This window comes from Pseudochaenichthys georgianus, chromosome 13 (genome assembly GCF_902827115.2).
Source record: "Pseudochaenichthys georgianus chromosome 13, fPseGeo1.2, whole genome shotgun sequence".
In the NCBI taxonomy this organism is placed as follows: Eukaryota; Metazoa; Chordata; class Actinopteri; order Perciformes; family Channichthyidae; genus Pseudochaenichthys; species Pseudochaenichthys georgianus.
This window is the reverse complement of record NC_047515.1, coordinates 299,193-312,810: the sequence shown is the minus strand read 5'-3', so window position 1 is coordinate 312,810 and position 13,618 is coordinate 299,193. Positions and strand designations below refer to the sequence as shown.

At 42.1% G+C, this 13,618-nt stretch overlaps 1 protein-coding gene across 4 annotated transcripts in view; it reads right to left on the bottom strand.

Annotated features, from left to right (window-relative positions):
* LOC117457758 (leucine-rich repeat and fibronectin type III domain-containing protein 1-like protein) overlaps nucleotides 1-13,618 on the bottom strand; it is a 252,851-nt gene that overhangs the window by 155,798 nt on the left and 83,435 nt on the right. For 2 of the 4 annotated variants that reach the window (XM_071205284.1, XM_034097984.2), the window contains exon 2: nucleotides 9,680-9,959. In XM_071205284.1, the coding sequence (XP_071061385.1) occupies nucleotides 9,680-9,946 (267 nt within the window). In that variant the 5' untranslated portion in view covers nucleotides 9,947-9,959. Of the gene's footprint in view, nucleotides 1-9,679; nucleotides 9,960-12,240; nucleotides 12,290-13,618 lie in introns of those variants that run through there. The other 2 variants (XM_034097985.2, XM_034097986.2) reach the window with 2 other exon arrangements.

Sequence of the window (13,618 nt, the reverse complement as noted above, 5' to 3'; positions counted from 1 at the left end):
GGAGTTGAGCCGCTCCTCCTTCGCGTCGAAAGAAGCCAGTTGAGGTGGTTCGGGCACCTAGTTAGGATGCCACCTGGGCGCCTCCCTAGGGAGGTGTTCCAGGCACGTCCAGCTGGGAAGAGACCAAGGGGTAGACCTAGGACCAGGTGGAGGGATTATATCTCTTCGCTGGCCTGGGAGCGCCTTGGGATCCCCCAGTCAGAGCTGGTTGATGTCGCCAGGGAAAAGAAAGTTTGGGGCTCTCTGCTGGAACTGCTACCCCCGCGACCCGACCACGGATAAGCGGGAGAAGATGGATGGATGGATGGAGGCCTACCTTTGATGATCAAATCACTTAAACACAAAGTCCATCATCCTGTCCTTTTGGATGAAGCACTTGATGGCGGCGTCATGCAGCTGATCCTTTGCCACTCCAGTTTATCATTGGAACTCAATCTTGAAAATAACTCGGTTAATAATTTCGCAACGATGTCATCACTATCACTGAAGTGAGCCTTCATGAACGAACTTATGCTAATTATAAATCTATCGATCATAAATCTATCGATCATAAATCTATCGATTAGATTTATGATTCGAAAATAATAAAAGTAGACATGTGGATATTATCCGGCTGAACAAAACGTGCATTTATCTAACAGGTTCGTTTTCCACAGACCTTATTTCGAGCTATTTTCCAAAATCCTATGGAGAAATCCCACTGCTTTCTGTCGAAGGAATCCGAGCAAAGCTTACTTAGGACGCGTCACTGCACCACTTGCATAGACCTCACAGCGGGCGGAACTTGTCATAAAGTCCGCGAAAATAAAGCCCGCCCATTTAGAGGGAAGATATGATTGGTCAATTGTACTGTCATTTGACATTACTCTCTCATTGAGTTACTATAGCGGGCACTCTGTGAATGTAGAGAGGGACCAACAAGCCCTCCCGTCTTCACATAACTCGTAGAGACGGCATTTAACCCTTCACATTCCAACAGAAACTGAACAGGCAGATTCAAAGGATTTATTTCTTTGTTGTTTTTCAACAGTTGAGTAATTTCTTGCATTTAAATGGTTGTTTCGATGTGTTCCAGTCAGGCTTTCGTCCAAACCACAGCACTGAGACTGCTCTTGTAAAGGTCTTTAACGACATCCACTTAAACACAGACAGTGGCAGAACTTCAGTGTTAGTATTATTAGATCTCAGTGCTGCGTTTGACACTGTTGACCACAGCATATTACTAGACCGACTGGAAAACTGGGTGGGACTTTCGGAAACAGTTCTAAATTGGTTTAAATCCTACTTAAAGGATAGAAACAACTTTGTTTCTATAGGTAAATACACATCTGAGTTGACAAATATGACATGTGGGGTTCCTCAAGGCTCCATCTTGGGGCCTCTTCTCTTTAACATCTACATGCTACCACTGGCTCAGATAATGAAGAACAACAAAATAAGTTACCATAGCTATGCAGATGACACACAAATTTACGTAACAATTTCACCAGGAGACTATGCTCCAATTCAAACACTGAGTAAGTGCATTGAACAAATCAATGACTGGATGTGTCAGAACTTTCTCCAATTAAACAAAGATAAAACTGAGGTAATGGTCTTTGGAGTCAAGGCAGAACGTTTAAAAGTTAGCGCTGAGCTTCAGTCTGCAATGTTCAAACCAACAGATAAAGCCAGGAATCTAGGTGTAGTCATGGACTCTGACCTGAGTTTCAACAGTCACATTAAAACAGTTACTAAATCAGCCTACTATCACCTAAAGAATATATCTAGGATTAAAAGACTAATGTCACAGCAGGATTTGGAAAAACTTGTCCATGCCTTTATCTTCAGTAGACTCGACTACTGCAATGGTGTCTTCACAGGTCTCACTAAAAAATCTATTAGAAAGCTGCAGCTGATTCAGAACGCCGCTGCTCGAGTCCTCACTAACACTAAGAAAGTGGACCACATCACTCCTGTTCTGAAGTCTTTACACTGGCTTCCTGTGTGTCAAAGAATAGATTTCAAAATATTGATGCTGGTTTATAAAGCACTGAATGGTTTAGGCCCAAAATACATTACTGACCTCCTGCTAAACTATGAACCATCCAGATCTCTCAGGTCTTCAGGGACTGGTCAGCTTTCTGTCCCCAGAGTCAGAACTAAACATGGTAAAGCAGCGTTCAGTTATTATGCTCCAAATATCTGGAACAAACTCCCAGAAACCTGCAGGTCCGCTGCAACTCTTACTACTTTTAAATCCAGGCTGAAGACTTTTCTTTTTGTCGCTGCTTTTAATTGAACTTTTCATATCTTAAACTGCACTGTAACTTTTATCCATGTACTTTTTCTAAACGTAATTAAACTCCATGACATTTATGAGAGGGACTGCTCGAAAGCAGAGATATTTGGAATATCTGGCATCGACGGATGAAAAATAGTGTTTTGGTAACACGGAGTGTTTTGGTAACACTTTAAAGACTTTGTTATGGAAGCAAAGCAGGGGAGGGGGTGTGTACAGCCTCCTGAGGGTCCGATTGTGGATGTCATGCGAGCAAAATATGGTGAAGAAAGTCTGTCTAAATTAAATCATATTTTAGACTGCACTGTAACCTTTATCCATGTATTTTTCCTTAATGTTTATTTTATTAGCACTGTAACTTTTATCCATGTACTTTTTCTTGTAATGTTTAATTGAACTATTCATATTTTAGACTGCACTGTAACTTTTATCCATGTATTTTTCCTTAATGTTTATTTTATTAGCTTTTCTTTTTTAATGCTTAATGTCTTTCATTTCTTTTTTGTAAAGCACTTTGAATTACCCTGCGTCGAAAAGTGCTATATAAATAAACTTGCCTTGCCTTGCCTTGGAAATATTATTTTAAATACAATTAAATCAAGTTATTTTGTTAAAACTAATGAAAAATGTAACAACAAAAAAATATTAAAAAAAAAATGTTTGTTTTTTAATGTTTTCAAATATTATTTTTTAGAATATCTTAGGCCCTCACAAGGGCCCTGACGGCTCGCCACTGATGCACACGCAATTTGCCTAAAGCGAAACCTATCTTACGCTCTGAAATCTGAAAACTAAGTAATAAGGGTTTTATGAATGAGTTCTGTGCTAACGGCGTTAGCATTTTTTTGCTGAGGGCTAATTCAGAGGCTCAGCGTTAGTCTTGTGTTTTGTTTGCTAAAAATGGTTCATATCATCAGTTAGCTGAGTTTCTTCCCGTTACATGGATATGAAACATTCATAGTTTATTAAATATTAAGAAGCCCTCAGACGCTGTTTCCTGCAGATGATGCGTTTTTGATGGGGTTCAACAGGTTAAATAATCTGATGACAGAATTGCAAACAGAATAGCTGAAACTTTAACAAAATAAATAACTCTAATCATTAACCCATGTTTGTATACAGTAATTAAGTTAACTCTGTGTGTTGCTGCTAGCATACATAACACCTGACGTGGAAAAGTTACTCGTGGATGCGGCTACAGAGCTACTAGAAAGACAGTCGAAAATGGTGCATTTCTCCGTCTGAATGTGGTGCACTTTTGCTAAATGTTTCGACAAATTGCTCGTGTTACCGCCCTTACATGCTAAACTCTTATTGCACTTTTGGTAACGGGCATTGTCCACATCGAGACGGGTAAAGTTGAACCTCACCTTGGAGGACGTTCTCTCCGCCATCTCCTCCGTGTATGTGTGTTAGCAGTGTTGGAACTAACGAGTTACAAAGTAACGCGTTACTGTAACGCCGTTATTTTTGGCAGTAACTAGTACTCTAACGCATTACTTTCTAAATTCAGTAACTCAGTTACCGTTACTACATGGTGCGTTACTCCGTTAGTTTTTTGATATAGTCAATAGCCAGGTGAACAGAGATGAGAACTGTACTTAAGTACAGTACTTGAGTAAATATACTTAAATACTTCCTGTGTCACATGCGGAGACGGGCTGTGGGCATGTTTGTGTTGTTTACTAATAAGACTATCATGGCGGCGGCGGAGCTCAAGTCTAGTTTCTCCACCTGGAGATATTCTCACTATTTCACTTTTGTCGAGCACAAAGAAAAGAACGTTTTAGTTAAATGTAAGTTGTGTCCTGGCTGGTCAAAGAGCCTATCTACTGCCCAAACCAGTTATTCAAATCTCTTAAAACATCTGCAAAAACAACATGCTGGGACGAAGCTAGTAGCTAAGACCACAGAGACTCAGCCGACGCCACTCCACCTCCACCTGCACCTAAGCAACAGCGGCTGGATTTTAACCAAGGGACTGCTAGCCAGGACATTTTTTGAAATGAAGTAACTAGTAATGGTAACTAGTTACTGGTTTTCAGTAACTAGCACAACACTGTGTGTTAGTGATGTGTCAGTCGCGAACGAGCCGCTCTTTTAAGTGAACGACGGGAGCCGGCTCACGCCCTCAAACGAGCCGGTTTTTTTTTTTGTTGTTAAGTAATACAAGACAGAATGATATGATGTTCTCCGTGCAACAGCTGCTCCGTGCATGCATGCAGTGATATGTAATATCCAAGGTTTAGAGACTGTTGGATGCTGCTGTTTTGAGCATTGCAATACATTTATTTGTATTATGTTTTTTTATGATTAGAGACCGTTGGATGCTGCTGTAATTGCAATTATATAATAATATATTTATTTTCACTGTTATTTATTTATGATTATCCTTAGGCTCAGCAAAGATTTGATCTCAGCTGTTGCTGTCTTTTTTTCTATAGTTAATACTGAAATAGAGCCCTGCTGTTTTGTCAAGGCCTTTTCTTTAAATATAATTTTAAAATGTCGATACAGTAGCCCCTTTTTTTAAATGTCTATGCTTAAGTTTGTATAGGTGTTGCTATCTGCTTTGTGTAGCGTGGTTCTACAAGCAAGTCAGTGCATTCATTGGGTGGTATCAGAGAGTTACAATGGTCTGTAAATGCATTGAAAACATTTGGCCACAGCAAATCATTTATATTAAACATGTCATTTTTACTTTTGAATACTTCAGTACACAAGATGTATTGAATCATTTAAGTGATATGTGTACACATCCATCCATCCATCTTCTCCCGCTTATCCGTGGTCGTGTCGCGTGGGTAGCAGTTCCAGCAGAGAGCCCCAGACTTCCTTTTCCCTGGCGACATCAACCAGCTTTGACTGGGGGATCCCAAGGCGCCCCCAGGCCAGCGAAGAGATATAATCCCTCCACCTGGTCCGAGGTCTACCCCTTGGTCTCTTCCCAGCTGGACGTGCCTGGAACACCTCCCTAGGGAGGCGCCCAGGTGGCATCCTAACTAGGTGCCGAACCACCTCAACTGGCTCCTTTCGACGCGAAGGAGGAGCGGCTCAACTCCGAGTCCCTCCCTGATGACTAGGGTTGGGTATCGTTTGAATTTCCACGATTCCGATTCCGATTCTACTTTTCGATTCCGGTTCTTAACGGTTCTCGATTCCGATTCTTTGAGGGGCAGGGTAAAAAAATGATACATGCTTCTTCCACCAAAAAAATTACATTTATTCGAGAAACTTTTACACAGGTTAGTTTAAAGTAATATTCACATTAATCAGTCTGTTTATATTCACTGCTATGTAACTTTAACCTGAGAACCACTGAAGCTACAACAGTGCAACAGTCCAACTTTTAAAAACAGTTCTTGTTGAGAAAAACAAGCATATCTGCCTTCTCAGGCATACCGGGAAGAAATGTTTGAACATTTTGAAGTAAAATGCTTCAATCTGGTGCACACGCAGAATTACTAGAGACTAGATCTAGGGGGTACAACTCTAAACACCCATATGAAAAAGATCGGTTTACATTTTAATAATTAAATAACAAATAGCCTACATGTAACGCATTTTATTTTTGTTGTTCATTCACATCTTATTTTACTATTTTATTTATGCATATTTTTTGATCTCTCCAGTTTAAAACGATATGTCTGGTTTACTGTCCTATAGTATACATTGGAATGATTTCAAACCTGTTTTATCCCAATAATTATAAAAGAGTGCCTTGGAAATATGTGTTTACATAAATTGTGATCAAAACGTCTGAGATAACTTGGACTAAAGTGAACTATCTAAACACTCAGAGTCCTTTACCTCACTGAGCTGTAGTTATCAGCCTCAGTCTGACCGGAGAGGACTCTCCTCCACATCATTGTAGAAACATCTTCTTCTTCTTCCGTTAGAGCAGCTAGCACCAGATGCTAATAACAACAGCGCCGGTTCCAGTGCACCCTCCCTTTCTCCCTCGCTCACGCGCACTTTGGCTGTGAGCTGCGGTTGCCAGATAAGCCAACATCCCCCATTTTCATCACTTGCAGCGCCCATCGTACAGGGCAAATGAAAAGTGTAACCGGGATGAAAAGGGTGTTACATTTACTTAATTATGAATGTTGTTACATCAAGTCCGAAAATTAGGATGAGCCCCAACGGTCAAAACATTTATTTTTTCTCCCAGAGCTGTCAGCGCAGCGCCTCCACAGATCTGGCGCTCTAGGCGAACATTTATAATGCCAGTGCGACGGGCCGGCCCTGGTCTCAGGTTACACTGTAGGAAATGTAGATACAACGCTACATTTCCCGCCCCGCTGCAGTCATACAGGAGGCTACGGAGAGCGGGGAGAAACATCTCCTCAGGAATCGAAAAGCGGAACCGAAATTCACATTTCTAAATGATGCCGTTGGAATCGAAATGTTGGAACCGGTTCCTAACCGGAACCGGTTCTCGGTACCCAACCCTACTGATGACCGAACTTCTCACCTTATCCCTAAGGGAGACACCAGCCACCCTGCGGAGAAAACCCATCTCGGCCGCTTGTATCCGTGTATGTGTACACATATAAATCATTAGTCAAAACAGGGCTACATTTGATTTAATTATAAAAGGTATAATATGTGGTAAAATGAAGATCGAAAATACAAAAAATAATCGTCTTTTTGCATATTAGAAACAGAGTTGGCGACACTAAAACTGCAATATAATGTTTGTGTAGCAATAATACATATTTTTTATATAAAAGACCGATAACATCGTAGCTTAATGGTACCACGGTCTTTAATAATTCAGCCCCGGGGCCCGTTTAATACCGGGGCTCGTTACCCATCCCTATTTCGCGACTGCACTTTTTTTTTTTGCGAGAGTGATATCATATTGACAACATTGTGTATTTGAGTTTGCTTGACTGGTCGATTTTTTTTCTTGTTTACTGTAAGTATTATCCCATATTTGATCCTAAATTTCATTACAGTATCAGCAGAAAAAAAACGGGCATTGCAAATAATTAGAAATTAAAATAGTAGAAAACGTAACAATTATATAGGTGGCATGTGTTTAATTGTATAAATAATGTGTTACTGTGGAGTCTATTTTTATATAACATTAGAAATAGAGATGTCCCGATGTCGTGATCGGCTCCGATCCCCGATCACGTGATTTTCAAAAGATCGGAATCAGGAGAAAAAAATCAGGGATCGTGATTCTTTTTTTTTTTTTTTTATAAAATATTTTTATAATTTTATTTAATGTTACAAAACAAAAATGACCATGTTCACGTCTTAAAGTCATCCTGAGGCCTTAGTTTTGGTTTAAAATTACACACATCATGTATGTGTTGCTTCTTTTGGGCTTGTTTTCATAGACCTGGTTGCTTATTTCTCTCAAATCTGGCAACAGAGTGGGCGCAGTGTCTAATAGTAGCAGTAAGCTAACAAGAGGCTACGTTCAGCTGATGACTCGGGAGTCGAGACAGAGAAAATGTCAGGAGTTTGGAAGTATTATAAAATTGAAAGCCAAGGCAGTGTAACAGCCAGATGCAATGTTTGAAAGGCGGAGGTTCCGCGTGGTGGAAAGAACAGAGCTACGTTCAACACGACCAATTGAATACGCCACCTGAGAAACCAACAACAACACAACGAGTACACAGCGGCCACTCAGGTAACGGCACTGAAACAACCGACACTTTCAGAGACTTTCAAAAGGAAAGAGAAACTGCCCCAGAACAGTGAAAAGGACAACACAATAACAGCCAAGATAGCTGAATTCATCGCGTTGGATGACCAGCCGTTATCTGTTACCTTTTTTTTCTCTTAATGCATTGCATAAAGATCGGATCGGGAAAAATCGGTATCGGCAGATTGTCAAAATCAAATGATCGGATCGGGAGCAAAAAAAGGTGATCGGGACATCCCTAATTATAAATACTGATTATTATTATTACATTATAAGCTTATTGTACTCATTTTATGTTGATATGACATTAGAATAAATAGACAAAGTCACCAATCCCAAGGTTTGATGGATTGGATAGGAAACGAAGGGAATAGTCATATGAGAGTTTTTAGCTTGCAATACTAATGTAGCAAAGCCAGGTGCAGACGCTGCAGAGACAATGAATTATTGAGGCTCTGGTCTTGGCCGTGTGTGTGCTCAACGCCCCTGCATAACTAGGAATCAGTGTAAATGGAGGATTCCACTATCTGTCTGCAAAGCAGCTTTAGCGAAAACAAATTATTAGGATAGCGGATAGAGTAGGGAGGGACTTCGCCGACCGGCTGAATGCTGATTGGAAGGTCGTGTTTCCAAGAGACTTTGTCTAAGTCTGCGCACCAACGAGAGAGAGCCAAAGTCTAAACCAAGGTTACTCTCCATCTAGTCTCAACCAATCATAAATGTACGGGCAACGCCCTGTGTAATAAAATGTATTGTCACGCGAGGTTCGGGGCTCTTTCCGGAGATTGCCTGTGATTTCTGTGACCGGACGGAGGCCTTGGCCAAGAGAATATATATATTTTGCTCTCTTATAATAAATAGTTAAACTTAGAAGTTGTTTGTTTTTCCTGGAATTTGTAACAACATTACATTTTCGTGTGACAATAAGGGATACAAAATATGTGATTAAATGCTATTCAGCAAACACAACGGCAGAGCTGCAAACGTTATTGAAGTAACAACTTCTACTGTTAGTCCAGGAAACATACTGTGTGAACCAAGGCCTAAACAGAGACCAAAGGTTACCCAGTTAGCTGTTTATGTGTTTTTGTGAAGGAAGCGCCACCTCATGGTAAAACCCTGCAATCTAACAAATGGGCGGGTCTACAGTGTAATCTAGCAACGCCCTCTCATGAAACAAGGGGAGGGGAGATCACCAGCAAATGGGATTTGTTGGGTTTCCGGCTGGAATTCGGTAGGTCGAGGGGCAAATGGATGGCTACATCTGTATATGTGTGTTTGTGCTATGCATTATTACAGTGAAGCAATGAAGTCTTAACAATGCTGTCACAGAGAGCAGCTGTGATGAAGCGCGGAGTGATGTGCGCTACACCGGCATACGCTTATACAGTAGTGTCCTTGCTGCCCTTCATACCCTTCCCGACACCTAAATCAAGCAAGTGCACAACATACAGTATGTCATGCATTAGGAGTGCTGTGTGGTAGTGATGCTGCTCAATGATGTCCAGGGGTCTACAGTCAGTGTAATACATGTAACGTGTTAAGGTTTCTAGATTAATAGCAAGCATTAATGGGTTAACGTTGACTACCCTAATAATACTATACATGATGTGTCTTGCTTATTGATTGCATTAGCTCCATGCAAAAACAAACGTAAAAAATAATCACATCAAACCCTTTTTAGAAGGGTAAAATAAAACATAAAAGTAAATGTGTTAAGAGACGTGAACTCTGACCAGGCTGGACATGTTGGCGAAGTCGCGGTGCCTCAGCGTTGTGATGAAGTTGTCCATCAGCCTGAGCTCCGCAGTCTGCCGGTCAATGTTGGGTGGTACAAATAGGAGGCCCGTCTTGGCACACAGCACCGTGTAGGACGGCATCAGGTTCTGGCAGGTGCAGCGTTTCGGACACAGCATGGAAGACAAGGAGGAGTTGACGGAGGACAGGAGGACAAGGAGGAGGGGGAAGAGGAAAGGGCTCAGATGCGAGGAGACGGTATCCATGTCGTCTTTGCTGCTGCAACAAAGAAAGAAAAGCGCTGTGAGTATATCCAGTTCAACAGTGTAGTACTTCGCCCTAATCAATAATACTTTATTTTAGGGCCGGGACTTTAACGCGTTAATTAAGATTAATTAATTACACAAAAATGTACGCATTTTAATCGCACTTATTTTTGCACAGCGGAACGTTTCTCACTGGATGAGTTTCAGGCGTACCGATTATACTGGAGCACCAACTAACGTTCATGACTTCAGCATGGGACTTCAAACAACAACAAACCACGGTGAACAATAGTCAACCATTAACGAACAAGCTGATGAGACCGCTTTGGTCGGCCCCGTGGATGGGACATTTTGTTTTAAAAAAAGGACGGATGGAAGCGTCGACAAGAGCACGGTTGTGTGCAAATTATGCAAAAAATAATTTGCATATCACCGCAGCACATCAAGCCTAAAGTATCACCTAAATGCAAAGCATGTAGCAGCTAGCGTGGACGTTAGCCCGACTCCGAGTGCAAGGAACCACACCCTGACCCAACCCACACTCAACTAGATGACTGGTTTCAGGGCCAGGATAAGTAAGTCCACGTCTGAGAAAATAACCAACTCCCTGGCTCACTGGATTGCACTCTACTTGGAGTAAAATCCATGTGAAAATTGCTTCTCACTGTTCTCAGGTCAAATATGTATATTTGATTAAAAATGCGATTAATTTCGATTAATTAATTACAAAGCCTCTAATTAATTACATTAATTTTTTTAATCGAGTCCCAGCTCTACTTTATTTTAAGGTCCCATGTTTTGGCCATTTCTACTTATCATAATTCTATTGTTGAGGTCTACGAAAATAGATTTACTTTGTTCAATGTTTCAAAATCACTCTCTGTCCTACACACCTTGTTGGAGCACCTGCCCCCCCCCCCTCCCTATAGAGTGGTGCAGTGACGCGTCCTAAAACCTGGAAGTAAGCTGCGCATGGGTTCCCTTGACAAAAAAGCGATGGGATTTCTCCATAATATTTTAGAAAATAGCTCGAAATAAGGTCTGTGGAAAACAAACCTGTTAGATAAAATCCACATGTCTACCCTAGTTTTATAATTTTATAATCATAAATCTATCGATTAGATTTTAGAGCTTACTTCCGGGTTTAGTGGAGCCTGGCAGCGGTGAAACCGCGCCGCGCCACTAATTGCGGCGCATAGGTGCGCCATATTTTCGACTCCCTCCGCAAGATGAGGCCCCACGCAGCATGCGTGATCGGCCTGTAGGGAGGGACGGCCCTGGTTAGGCTAACGGGACTGGTGGCGCAGTGGTCTGTGCATCCTCAGATCAAGATCAAGGGGGAGTGCTGGGGAACTCCAGTTCGAAACCAGCTCATGCCGCTGTTGTGTCCTTGGGCAAGACACTTCACCCGGAGTTGCTCCTGTGGGGATTGTCCACAGTACATGTATGATACTAATGTGTACTTGTAAAAGCGCCTCGATGACTTCGAGGCATGAAGATGGAAGGTGTGGCGCAGTGAGCTGTGCAATGATCATCAGATCAAGGGGTGAAACCCGCCGCTGCTGTGTCTGTAATGCCGGTGTGTCCTTGGGCAAGACACTTCACCTGAACTTGCTCCTGTGGGTATTGTCCACAGTTTCTGACCATTATATGTGTAATGTGTGTATTTGTAAAGTGCTTTGAGTCATTGTAAAAGCGCTATAATAAATGTAAGGAATTACATTATAATTATTATTATATATTTTGGGACATTTTCAGCGTAGGCCTATCTGAATATTGGGGGGGGGGATGTGATCCCCCCAACAGCAGTATCCAACCGTCTCTAATCATAATCAAAACATAATACAAATAAATGTATTGCAATGTGCAAAACGGCAGCATCGAACAGTCTCTAATCCTTGGATATTACATGTCACTGCATGCAGGCATGCACGAAGCACCCGTAGCGTGGAGATAATCATATCATTCTGTCTTGTATTACTTAACAAACACAAAATAAAACAAATAAACGGTTGTTGGCGGGCGTGAGCCGGCTCCCGTCATTCACCTAAAAGTCGTTTGCGACCGACACATCACTAGAACATCAGTGTTTATTGTTGTGGCAGACGTCATTCTTTGGCGGGGGCTCTAAGGCCCCCCCTCTGCCTCCGCGCGCAGAGGAATAATTTACAGCAACCATTGGTAAAGTTATAACAAATATGCTGATTTAATGGCAACAGATACAATAACACAACATCACGAAGTAATCCGGATTACCCCGACTCTGGTTCCTCCCGCTGGGAAATCTTACTTACTTTCTCTTGTCAGCAGGAGGAAGAGAGGGCGAACCAAAGACAGAACAGGTTTACATACTAAAAACCAAAACAGGAGGAGCTGGCGTGTCGTAGCGAATCAGCGCGAGCCAGCAGAGGACCCGGAAACAAGAGTCTCTTAGGTTGTAGCAAAACAAACTGTAGGAATACTGTCTCGTATTCCTGCAGCTTTCACACACACACATTCTTCCGACTTCCCTCTCTGCTCCCCTCCCCCATCATTTCTAGTCTCCTGTCATGCAAACCTGCTCCTTATTTCACAGAGTAATTTAAGCACATTGAAGCCAACTACTTCACAATGTTGTGGCTATTTTAGTACTCACACATGAAAGAATAAAGCAGAGAAGTTAATAGAATACAAACACAGGCATTGTGGCAGCAGAGCGCTGGGAGCAGAGTGAAGGATAAAGATAAGGCAAAAGTAACTGTGAATATAAGATATAGTAAATCCTGTAATGGAAACGCTAAAAACATTGAGCTGTCTGAGTGGAAAAATAATGTGTTAAAGTTTATTGCTGGGAAGCCTCAGCAGTTGGCCGGCTACATCCTGTTATCTTCAAGGACTAGAACACCATGGTACGAGTATGTGTGGCCCTGACCTTCAAAAGGAGCAACCGTCTTGTGAGAAAACAAGTTAAAGCAGGTAACAAAGACACACCGAAATTAGGAAGAGGGAGTAGGGCCCTGGCCCTGACCTTGGCTAAAACTGGGTGTTGCTGGGCAAAAAAGGCAGATTACAGCACGAAAGCACCAAAAGTGGGGGCTTCACAGCAAATACTATAAAGAACAAGATATATTCAGGATTCGGGGCTCACTTCAACTGGGATCTTACACTGACGAGCCTGTCACGGTGAGAACTCAAGAAGGAGTCCAAAGCGCTTTGTGGTATAGTATCAGATTGATATATCTTTGTTGAACTGTGTAATAAAGTGCTTATTTGAAGAAACAATCCATTGGAGTGCAAAGTCTAGTTTTTGTACAGCTAACAGAGAATAGTGTCGAAGGACACAATTCCTTTTTCCTCAGAACTAAGAAAGGTCATCGGCATATCCGGACGGCGACCCCGCTCTGGCCATATCCAAACGATCTGCGCGGAGGACGGACCTGGTCCGGTAGACTCCAACAAGAGGGAGGTGAGTAGACGGATATGACGGATGACGGGTGCGACGGAAATACACCCAAACATATCTGGTAGCCCGAACACATCTGGCACTGACACCGGACTCCCGCGCAAATGTTTGCGCGCAATGCAGTGTGTCTGCCTCCGTGTTTGTGTGCTGTAAGGGAGGGCACTAGGACCGCTCAGTTGACAGGGCAGGCACAATTATCGCACGTGTGTGTGTGAGATTTTCTCCGGTGG